At 38.0% G+C, this 12,500-nt stretch overlaps 1 protein-coding gene across 6 annotated transcripts in view; it reads right to left on the bottom strand.

Annotated features, from left to right (window-relative positions):
- The window catches only part of LOC138037613 (uncharacterized), a 119,432-nt gene that overhangs the window by 24,369 nt on the left and 82,563 nt on the right, over positions 1-12,500 (bottom strand). For 3 of the 6 annotated variants that reach the window (XM_068883517.1, XM_068883526.1, XM_068883520.1), the window contains exons 3-9: positions 10,157-11,418; positions 9,282-9,476; positions 5,045-5,185; positions 2,816-3,226; positions 2,297-2,373; positions 1,065-1,112; positions 321-419 (exon numbers count right to left, since the gene is read on the bottom strand). In XM_068883517.1, coding sequence (XP_068739618.1) covers positions 321-419; positions 1,065-1,112; positions 2,297-2,373; positions 2,816-3,226; positions 5,045-5,185; positions 9,282-9,476; positions 10,157-11,393 — 2,208 coding nt within the window. In that variant the 5' untranslated portion in view covers positions 11,394-11,418. The remainder of the gene's footprint in view (positions 1-320; positions 420-1,064; positions 1,113-2,296; positions 2,374-2,815; positions 3,227-5,044; positions 5,186-9,281; positions 9,477-10,156; positions 11,419-12,500) is intronic. The other 3 variants (XM_068883529.1, XM_068883534.1, XM_068883539.1) reach the window with 3 other exon arrangements.

Raw genomic sequence — 12,500 nt, 5'->3', positions numbered from 1 at the left:
ATAAATTCTGGTGTTCAGCACTGGCTGAAAGTGATACAAAGCAACACTGCTAAGAGAAAGAAATTTGGGCTTCACCCACATTCCTTTGTTATGATCTCACTAGCAAACTGGTGTGAAAATTAAAGGAAGATCAGGGCCATAGATTGTAAGTTTTAATACTGCCAAGTGTTGCCCTTCTTGACCGTCTGTAATGAATACATGTATGTATGTTCTAGCCCACGCACAAAGGGCTGAGCAAACTTGGGCTAGATATATTTATTCAGTGAGTTATGCAGAAATCTCACTGAAAATAAGATACTAGTACAAATCTCTTGAAGAACCTGATCTCTTTCATCAACATTTGCACCATTCTTCAGGTGCCTCTTGACCTCCTCATATTGTCCATTGATTGACGCCCTATGAAGAGCACTTCGAGAAACCTAGTGAAAAAAAATTACAAACTTAACATATGGTAGTGGTTCTCTCTCCTATATCTCGACATATTGGACACCCGTGGACCCTTAATTTGGAATCAGTAAAAGAGACAGCCCACAAATGTGGGGAGCAAAAAACCACTGAAGCAAACAAAGTTTCGAAGGCGTTTGGAATACGTATTATGTAACTTACCTGCGGTATTGTTTTGTCTAATATTCTTGCAAAGTACATGAATTTTTCATAAAGACTACGTGATAAAAGTCCACATGTACCAGTTTACAATTCAAATCCTCACACAGTGCAAGAATGTAAAATAAAGAAACACTTGATGAATATTACAAGAGACAGCTTGGAATACTTTACAAAGAACAGAGCTGAGAAAAGGAGAATATGAAGTACACGTAATCATTCAATGTGTTCATAGTCTTCCTTGTAACAGGCTAAAACGACAAAAGTTACTTTTAAGCTGTCGTGCCGGGGCGTCTGCCATGAAGGGACTGATTTCCACACACTAACATTCTCTTAAGTTTCAGTTTAGCTGAGAATTTGAACACTGTCAAAAGTAAGGTGATTCTATAATTCTTGGCAAAAAATCACTTTGTTTACAGACTAATGTTGCTAAAAACAGTATTTTTTCATCGTAAACTTACTTTGGCCTTTTCTATTCTCATAGTACAGCTTGTGTCCTGGTCCTTGGCCTGATGACAAACGAAAATATAAATATAAAGACACAAGGAATGCCATCCATGACTTCAAACTGTCTCAATTTATTGTCTTCAGATAATCGGTAAATAAAAGAGAATTTCGTCTGGTAAAAAGGTAAAAGGTAAAGTCTGCTTACGAGCCAAGTGGCCCATTATGTCGGAGCTTATCCCTGTTTCTGTAGCATGAAGCGACGCTTAACGTACGAAAATTTGAACGCCAAAATCGGGGAGGAATTTTTAGCTGGTACGGTCGAAAATTTAACCGGCGCATGTGATCACCTTGACCGTCTAGATTTTTGCATGTTTCCATGCAAAAGTCTAGACGGTCAAGGTGATCACATGCGCCGGTTAAGGCATGGTTGCATGGATACGAGGTAACTCACCTGGAAAAAGTCATTTTGGATTTCGTAAAGTGGCGCTCTGCGCATGAACAGAAGGTAAAACCACTGACAAAGGTTAAACTTTAATCCGTTTCATCAGTACCGTGTGATTGTAGTCTTGGGCATGCATGGAAAATTTGTAGTGTTCCTAACTGGAGTTGAACCTTTAAGTTTTTCTTCTGTTCATCGGTTCAAATGCTCCACTATGTATTTAGCTACAGTACAGGAGAGTTGAATATGGGAGCTTATCTTGAGAGCTGAAGTGGGACAATCGAAACACAGTTGATTTACTTGGCAAAAACCCTTATAAAGTTACAGATTTTCAAAAATCGAGAATAGGGAGGAAATGCCAGAAATGAGACTTGATTTCATGTTCATTTACATGTAATAGCATTACAAGACCCTTAAAACGGAAGTGAATGCCAATGAAGAGCTGTTCCCCAAAATAATTACTGTCCTTTCGGAACTTATAGAAATATATCTTTATCAGGGATAGTAACACTTGCATATCAAGGCAAACCTCCAAATTACCAAACTGCAAGACTCTACCAGTTTGTTACACCACTTATGCAAGTATGATATTAACACAATAATAAACCAGTTAAGAAAGCGTCCTGCATGTCAGGATGAAACGAACATTTCATTTTTTCGTTTCGTTTGGGCTCTTTTTTTCCCATTCTAAATCTTTTGTATTCTTTAACATTACGTGTACTTTTGTTCGGATGCGCACCCATGTTATTTTACAAACGCATTCAGTTTTTTACTACTTCCTGTTATCAAATAGTGCAAGGAACTTACAGGCTTGTAATCTGCAGGCGTGTTCATCTCACTTGTGCTGGCTTCCAGATCTTGTATAGAAACACAGTCTGCTTCTACTGAAAACGAAGACATGCCACCACGTGGATTAGAGGGAGTTGTTAGTTAACTTTTCAGGGTTAAATTTCCTGTGTCGTGAACATTCACTTTGTTGCTTGTGCAACTTTTCTATAAGGCCCTCACTTACTCATGAAAGGGCACAGCTGGAGCAACGTACTGGGAAAACTAGTGTGGCACAAGGAAATTAAAGCAGTTAGGATAGCAAAAACTTTAGATTATCTTCGCTTTCTCTTGACCAGCTCTAACGATCTATAAGCACTAAGTACTGCATTATCTAATAAAGTACGTATTTGTACAAACAAAAAGTCTGCATGCACATTGCAGACTCTTACACTAAAGGGCTAATATCCAGCTCTTACCCGTACAGGGCACTTCCCAAGCATAACCGAAAAAAGTCTATTGTTTGTTTAGTCACAATCTAATATTTACATGAACAAGCACCTGGTATTTTGGTAAGAAATTTCCTGCAGGCCAGGTAGTTTTCCTCGTCTATGGTTGCTTTCAGGTTAATTGTCTCCAGGCCGAGTTTAGTCTTCATTTCATCAGTCACAAGATATCGTTCTGCCACTTTATTGAGGTGACCAGAGAGATAATCATTCCACAGATGCTCAAGACTTCTTAAGGTAGGACACTCCAAAATGATTTCAAGAGAGCCCACCTTGACAGCCATTAAGGATACCTCGTAGGCTTTGTTGATAAATTTAGTCAAGTCTCTCACTCCTTTTTGTTGATTTGAGGAATAGTCACGGCATTTTACAAACTCTTGGACTTGGGGTATTAAAAACTTGTAGACTTTTTCCCCTTCTTCTTTAGTTAAGTCTGATACATCGATACGCAGCTTGATAAAGTTGTCTGAAAATAAGATTAGACCTTGTAAATCTATGGTGATCAAAATTAATTAATGGCAACCATAGTAGGTCAAAATTTATGTTTTATTTTAGGCTTTCTGGGTGGTCTTCTTTAAAAATAACAAAGCAATGCCAGTCTTTTTTATACTTGTACTTTAAGTTATACAGTAATGTGTGGGTACCATGGTACCCTAATTGGGACTCTGCGGAGTACAATTTCGGATAAAATTGTCCAATCAGAATCAACTGATTATTTTCAGTATAAGTTTGCTAACCATAAGAAAAATCGATGAAAACCAGAAACCTTGCCATTGTGCATGCACATTCCTCTTGCTCAACACAAAGATAAAAACTTGATTAGTGCGTGTTGAAAGAGAAAGTAACGGATTCATGAAGTTACATGTAAATGCATTTTTTATTGGAACAGATCAGTTCATACAAACACTGAGGAGCAATACTGTTAACACTGCAAACTACATGTAAAAGTGACTCTAGTACATGTATATGCCTTAACAAAAAAATAAATGAACTGCAAAAAATGCTGATTATTAAATGCCATCTCAAGTAAACTTAATAATGTATCACTGTTGACCACGTTCAATGTAGGCTTAATAAGAATTTGTGAAAATTTCACAGTTGATAGAGCAACTAAAAAGGCAAAAGTATTTGCATTTCACTGGCTTCACAAAAATGCCCCATCTTAAGGATCCTGAAAATTCTGTACAAAGCAAAATTAATGCCCAGTGAACACATCCGAGGCACCAAGAATTAGATTGAAAAGATGATTTTGACAAGTTCGACAATCCTAGACATGGTGGCTGTCAGGCATTGAAACAATGAATTGAATTTTCTTTTTGGCTATCTTGTCGCTTATTTTATTTGGTGTACCCTAATTAAGCTTTACCACTTGCTGTTGGAATAATCTAAATTCCAAATACCTTTCTTTGTATGAGGATCAGCTCTCCAAGCTTTTGTTTTATGGTAATTTAATAGGTTTTTGACACAAATTCAAAATTGTGGTACCTAAGGAAGAATTATCCTTTTGACCTTCGCTCATGATAATCTAATCAGGTATGGTCAAGTCAGCTAAATCTCAACATACACTGTAGCTTCAGCTTTCATACCTCATGCTATATTAACCATTAGTAATCAGAGGTCTAAATCAAGCTATAATCCTTCACAAATTGATAAGGGAAATTGAACATTTTTTAGGGAAATATGTGACGCAAATAATATTTCACGGCAAAACTGGCCTTTCCATACTCCCCCTCCCCACCTCAGTCAATGTTGAATGAATTTCCTCAGCGCATTCAAGTACTTCTTCCTGTGACATGACCTCATTTGGGGCCAACACTGACAGGGAAAGGGGGAGGGGGGGGGGGGGAGAGTGGCAGAGGGGGAGAGATAGTAAAGAGAATAGCGAATGGCGAATACAGAATAGCGTACGTCTAGTGTCCCAATGTAATTTGTCTAGGATTGTCGTTTCGTGCTTACTGAAATCTCATCATAGTGCCCATCACTCTAGTGGCTCAAAATAATGTTAAAGCTGGCAAGAACTACATTTATGTCCCAAGCTTTGCACTCAAAAATCTCAGTACAACCTAACATTACAATAAATTAATTTGCTCCTTTCTCCCATCACTAAAATGCTTGTATGTGTCTTTCTGGGGACTTAAATTGCAGATGAAAAACTTTATGGGAGATACACCACTTCAAAGTGTAACTGATCATATGACGTACGCTGGTAGAAAGATTATTGATAAAGGGACGGTTTTTCTGAAACAGCTAGCTCACACTGGCACTGCTAAAATATTTTTCCTACCTCCAAATGCACACAAAGAACGTTCCTCTCTAGGTGTTCCAGAAACTTTCTTATCCTTTCTTTTCCCCCATTTCTTCTTATATTTAGACACTTCAGGCAACTGTGGGTGTGATCTTTGATTTACCTCATTTGCATCCATTCCTGCAAAGACCAAATACATTAATTTCTGATGATATGAAAGTCCTAACAGAGGGACAGTTCCTCTTTGGAGATGCAGTTCACAATTTTGCTGCAGAGTAAATCATATTCAGCTGATGTTCTCTTATACCTGAAAATGAGTCTTAAATGTGATTGAGCATGCATGTATGTTAGAGAGAGGTCCACTGCTTTTAACCATGCAACATTTACTCTGTTCTGTTAAAATCCTGAGTGATTAATTAAAAGTGCTTTTACCTATTTATGGTAGCATTCACTGTTAATGACTGTAGTCAGTTTCATGTTACACTTTTGGGAAATTTTTAAGATACCGGTATTCAACTTTTCATGACCATGCACGTCTCTTTGTGAATAAGGAAAGCCACAGTTTCCATTGCCTTCATGCTTCATGTGCAAAGTACCATTTTTATATCACACAAGTCATAATTAATTTAGCATTAATTTATTTGTAGCCAATATTACTCTAGAGCTAAAACAGGAATGATCTAGCTTAAGCAAGAAAAGGTTATTTTGCCTTCCATACAGTTACGTGAAGTTAATGTAATACCTGGTAGCTTATAAGCAAAGTTTGATATACTGACCAGTCTGGTCACTTACCAGATATTATCCTTCCACTAATTAAAAATAAAATAGCAAATTACTTTAATTTGTAGTATCAAATTGAAGGCTTTCATGCTCTTTTCCAACTCTTATTTTTTGTTGACAATTTAACTTACAATGTACTATATTAACCTATCCAATTGACAGACTTATTTGATACCTGTCTCTTCATTAAGAATAATGATTTGGAATCAGTTGTTGACAGTGATGATTCAGTCAAGTTGTGATCTCTTCACACACTGAATTTGATACTCTAATAAAGCAACTGGACCATTTAGTATCCCAGTTGTTCTCTTGAAAGTTTTAAAGAACTTTATTTCTTATCCCCTTGCAATTCTTTTTAATTGCTCGTTCACATCAGGCAGTGTTCCTGATCATTTCAAAGTGGCAAATTGAAAGTTATTCCAGTTTATAAAAAAGGCTCACCACGTTTGGTAACTAATTATCGTCCCATCTCATTATCATCTATGTTTAGTAAGATTCTTGAACGACTCATGTACAATAGATTAATTAATAAGTATTTCAAACAATAATCTGTTTTCTTTGACCAACAGTTTGGATTTCGTTCCGATCATTCTACAGTTCATGCCCTTATTCTTATGGTAGATAAAATTCAAAAAGCTATTGACAGTAAGAATTATTCCTGTGGTATTTTTATAGATTTGTGCCAAGCCTTTGATACTGTTGACCATCATATCTTACTCGACAAACCGGAATTCTATGGTATCAGGGGTATTGGACATGAATGGTCTTCCTCCTACTTGTCTAATAGGAGTCAAATTGTTTTACTAGGCCCTATAGATACAGATTCAAAACAAATTTCATGTGGGGTGCCACAGGGATCTCTACTGGGGCCTTTATTATTTTTGATATATGTAAATTATCTTCATAAATGTTCCAATGTACTTGATTTCCATCTCTTAGTGGATGAGACCAACATTTTTCTACAAGATCAAAATTAACAATTAACATTGAGTTGAAATTAAATGAAGAACTAGATAAAGTTAATCAATGGCTCCAGTTAAATAGGTTGTCTTTAATATCCACAAAACAAATTTTGTAATCTTTTGCCCTCCACAAAGAAATCCTCAACCAAAATTTCAGGCAGGCCTGTGGAGCAAACTGTATGTCAAATACCTACATGTGTAGGTCTTATCATTGATTCTAATTTAAATTGGAAAAAACATACACATGAAGTTGGTAAGAAAATGTCAAGGGCCATTGGCATTCTATCTAAGCTTAGACATTAATTTTTGTTACTATTGATATTCTCAATCAGTTATATTATTCCTTAGTGTATCCTTTCCTGCCGTATGGTTTGATTGCCTGGGGAAACATTTATGCCACAACTCTTAAACCTGTTGTAGTTTTGCTAGAATTGATAAATACAATACTACTATCTGGTACCAGTTTTTTGTTGTTTTTTTCCTCTAAATGTATTTTCCTTAGATTAGTTAGATTTATTTATTTCATTATTTCAATATTTATCCTCTTGTCTATTCTATTAGATGTATGTGTGAGTTACAACCCAGAAAATGCAAGCAATAATTTATTGAAACTACTCAGCTCGTTAATTAGTTTATAAATATTCTGAGTGGTTTTTTGCCTGATCAAATTAATTTACTCTGTTGTATAAAACGTTTTCTAATTTGGCAAATAAATGGATGGTTGTTGTTGTTGTTGTTGTTGTTGTTGTGTATAACCAGCTTCCCTGGGTACCCCTAAAGCAATGGGAGGGTACAGAACACTCTTAAAACGGCTAAAAATTTCAAGAAAGCAAATCAATCAGGAGCAGAATATTACTTTGCACTACTGAGTTGGAGAAACATCTCAACTGAAGTAATGACTTCCTCTCCAGCGCAGTGAATGTTCGACCAACGCACACAAACTCAGCTGCCAACTGCTGAAATGCTGCTAAAACCTCAAACCCCCATCAAACCCCAGACAAAACATCCACAAAGCATCAAAATTAGTCACAAAAAGGGCCAAGCAAACCTGCTATTTCAACCAGAGTTCAAAGGAGCTTCCACCATTACGGAAGGGTGAGACAGTCAGAAGAGTGCCACAACCTGTAGAATGCAGTCAAAAATGGTGCAAAGGGGAAGTGCAAGAGCAAGCCGATGTAAGATCCTACAACGTAAGAAAAGAAGATGAAAGAATCCTGCCGTGAAACCGGAAACACCTCCGAAGAAGTAAAGAGTCATTTTTCAGTGCCATGCCCAGTGAGCCTGAATAAGAAATTCCATCTCAAAGTCAGCCAACTGCCACCAACAAATTTCAAGATCCCCAGCTATCAACAGCCATCCAGTCTCAACTGTTAGCAACAGCAGATCAAAAGGGCCAGCACAAACAGCCAGAAAAACAGTTGGGAACAGCACTGAGTAAAGACCAGCCTTCGTGTGAAACTTGTGACAGACCTCAACCGTCCAAGATTACCACTACTGTAGTCAGTCACAAGAGCTGGACGTGTGTCCAAGACACCCAAGTACCTGGACTATGCTTAGTTGAACGTGCATGTGACTTGAAGTCCTGTTCTGTTAAAGTTCATAGCAATTTGCAATCGTTTTTTTTTTTATAAAAAAGATTGACAAGAAATGTGCGAATTCAACACAAAGATCACAATCGCCCATCTCTTGAAATTGACCATTGTTTCTGAAAAGTCCAAAATTTACTTTCCTAGACAAGGTTATTTATCACCAGGTAATTCCATCATTTTGGAAATAGCAGCTGCTTTATTATTCATCAGCGTCACAAATTCTTGCCAATTTTGGAGCTCATTTTGTTGAAACTCAAGCACGCTTTCAACAGACCTGTTTGTTAGTGAGTTATGCATGCACAAACTGTGGGCCTATTGTCACCACGGACTTACACTCTAACACTGGCAAGGATCTCATGGATATACACACCAACCATAACTCTAAAAAATTAAACCATTCTAAATCAGTTTCCAGACCTAAATATTGCTATAGCAATAAGATAAACGAAAGTTTAGACCTAATCACTGAAATGGGCACTTAGACGTTATCTGTAAAATGAGAGTTTAACCTAGGGGACTCATGGTGGGTATATCCATGAGATCTTTTCCCGGCCATACACTCTTACACTCTTGCAACCCGGTCACATAGTGTGTAGTGCACTTACAGTGCACTAACACATAACTGACTTAGTCAGCGATATTCACCTCGCCTTCGGCAAATAATTGAGAAATATTGCGTTTCTAGAATACTAGCTCATACACAAACATAATTAACCTTTACATTCAAATGTATACTTTCAAGTATGGTTTTATATAAATTTTTTAGAATACGCAAATAGGAGCCTTGCTTTGTTGTGTTAACCAATGCTTGGCTTCTTTTTTTTGGTGAAAGTAAGTGGAAAAAAAAAACAGAATGAAATATCCTACAGTACATGTACATGTACAGGGAATCTAGAATAAGCAATGTAGCTGTGAGATGCAAGACAGAAAAACTACTGTCAATACCTTCCTCTTCACTGGATTTTAAAGTTCTTCTTTGGCCCGACGTCCTTGCATTTTTTCTGTACGAAGTCACAGCTCCCTCCTGAATAGCATGCTGCTGCATTGTTGTTGGGTCAGCCTGGCAAAATACTCCTGGAATTGCAACAAACTGTTGTTCAGCCAAGCTATCTGCAGCTGATGCTTCGCAAGTAGAGCTCTCTGATAAAGAGACCAAAAATATTATTACACAGTCATTGGATGATTCTTCTGACTTCAATTTTAACAACTGAATTTTCTTTAAAATTATTACGCTACATGTAGGTTGGAGTCATGCATTCAGAAAATGATTTTAGATCATGCAATGAGCTCTTGTAATTCTTGTAATTCCAGTATTATACATGTATGTGCTCTCCTTCATCCTCTCAGCAGACCTTCATGGACAACTATTTTGACAGTAAAAATAGTCATGTTTCACCATTACATCTCCCTGTCATGATCCAATACTAGATGGCCTCAGCAGTGGGCCACATAATGTTAAAAAAAACTTCAGGAATTAAAAGGAACTTTGCTTCTACTGTTTAAAATCCAAGAACATTTACACTGGCAATCGCCAAGGGAACCCCAAAGGGGCCAGGCAGCTCAATGAAGAGGACAGCCACAAATAATAACATTGGACAAAGACTCTTAACCTTTCAACAACATGCTAATCCTTACTTTTGGTGACTGCACCCACATGACAGGACAAAATTCTTGTGGTTCTCAAAATTGGGATTGATGTTCTGTCAAAAAAATGAATCTGCCTGTAACTTCCAGCCCACAGGACTGAAAAAAAGGCAAAAGCTCCTCTGGGAAGTGGAACATTAAAACCAGATCACAAAAATAGATATTAATTACCATACCATGAACCATACTCCATAACTTGTCTACAAGTGCTTCACATTGTCTTTTCCAACAGTACTCCTGGCCATAAGCTTCTCTCAGTAATTTGCTTTCTTGAAGGCACACTCCGTGTCTAACACCAACACCCTCAATTGCTTCAGCCCATTTAACAGGATCATCTGAATCAACTATGCTGTATGCTCCAAAGGGAATGCTTTGGACTGTTCTTGCAAACCCTGAATTTCTCCCCACAAGCACTGGTAAACTTGCTGATAAGGCTTCAAGAGCAACAAGACCAAATCCCTCTGATTTTGAAGGCATGATGACAAGGTCGACTTCACAAAAGAGGTCCCTCATTTTTTCACGACCGTGTACAAATTTTCTAACTGTGAGCTGCTCATTAGTAATTCCACAGTTGAGAAGTCTTCTCCTGACCTCATCCTGCTTCTCGTCAGGGGCACCCACAAACAGAAGATAATATCGTTTTCCTTTCAGGCGTTGATCAGCAAATGCCTTAACAGCAATGTCATATCCCTTCAGCTCAAAGTCCTCATCATCTCCACGCCCACACAACAACACCTTGAAATCATCATTACTCTCACCTTTGGCCTGTTGCACTAAATCGCCAAATTCCCGATTAAATAAACCTGGAACTATTTCAAAAATATCTTCAACCTTCTTACTCCCCTGCAAATAGGAAGAGTAAGCCATTTTAAGTCTAGGTCCGACTGGAACAACAAGGTCCGCATATTTGCAAAGATCAACCTCATCCCAGTGCTTCTGTTCACCTCTTGAAGTAGGATTATCATAACCCTTGTATTTGCTGAGGTCTTCTGGAGCAGTATGCACCATGTGCACCCACTTACAATTTTGGAATTGTGGAGAACGTTTTATGACATTAACTTGCCTCCCAAGTTTCACACCATGGCCAACAACGACATCTATTGTGTGATCTTGTGGTGGGAAGCCCAACCAGTCAAGAGGTTCACTGAAGCCTGGTTGTTTCCCTGCATCAAGAACATTGATCCCAAAATTTTGGGCGGCCTCTTTGTCTTCATGTTTGCAAGCACCCTCTGGGACCAACACAGAAACTCTGACATTTGGCTCTTGGGACAGATGAATTGCAAGCTCTCTGTTTAACGTTGACAACCCACCAGCCGAAGAATTCCATTCACTCCCTAAAAGAGTAATGTCCAGTGCTTCTTTGCTCTGGGCAAAAATCTCCTCTGCTTCTACAGATACTCCTCCTTGTGTCATGATTTCAATTCCAATTGACAGACAACTGAAATGGTTTACAAAATAAACACTGAGAATTAACAGCGATTACCATTATTTTACAGCCAAATGCTCATCCCGCTGTAAATTATGGTAATTTTGGCAAAGTTTAGGAGGTCAGTGCTTAGTGCATGGCGCATAAGCAATGGACAAGTTAGGTTTGCACAAATTTGCCTAATATTACCTTTCTGGACTGCTCAAGCAAAGAATGGAATAAAAATGATTTCATCACAACTCTGTCATTATCCAAACATGGAGGTTTAGGGAAAAATAAAAGTCTGACCAACAGTTTAGACTTAATTGGTATAAATGAGCACAGAAAGTCCAACTAACACTACACAAAAAAATGTAGGTATGTCTTACACTTACCAAACAAGTAAGTCCCAGTACAGTAAAAACCTTTCTTCTTACATATTTCAAAATTACATGTGCTTATCGAATATCCTGATATTCTAAGTGCGCAGGTGCAAGGACTCTTACTGCAGTGCCCTGGACTATAATAACAGCTACCAGTAACTTTAAAACAGTAAACACATATGACTAATTGTCTACGAATTAAAGTTCTCCATGCGGAGCAAGTGAAAGTGGCAGAGTGGTTGTTGCAAGGGGAGACTGTATGATGAGTTGTTTGTGGGCTGGACTTGTAATCCAGAGTTTCTGTCTCCAGCCTAACTCTGACCACTGGCTGAAGTATTTTTAGGTAGGCCCTGTTCAGTTTTGCAGTTGCCCTTGTAAATAGCCAACTGGTCTTTCTCCTGCCTGTTGGGATTCGAAAACAACTGTAACAGTTGTAATTATTGCTCAATATTTCACTGACCCTGAAAAGCCCCTTAGGAGAGCAGGCAGTAAATTTGTCCAGGCACTTAGATGCTCTGACTTTTTTGTGCCCAGCAAAAGAGATTAATCAAAGATGCACCAGAAATAGAAGTCTATGCTAAGGCTAAATGGCCTCCAACCCACTGAGTTTGTTTGTGTTTGTGTGCATGCTCACTGGAAGACCTGCATTCATACTTGTACTTTATTGCAAAGGTCCCAGTTTCTTGACACTGTCCCAGGATAAATGTAAAGGAATCTCACGACTAATCATAA

The sequence above is a fragment of the Montipora capricornis genome, chromosome 1 (genome assembly GCF_036669925.1).
Source record: "Montipora capricornis isolate CH-2021 chromosome 1, ASM3666992v2, whole genome shotgun sequence".
Taxonomy (NCBI): domain Eukaryota; kingdom Metazoa; phylum Cnidaria; class Anthozoa; order Scleractinia; family Acroporidae; genus Montipora; species Montipora capricornis.
This window is presented reverse-complemented; position numbering and strand designations above follow the sequence as displayed.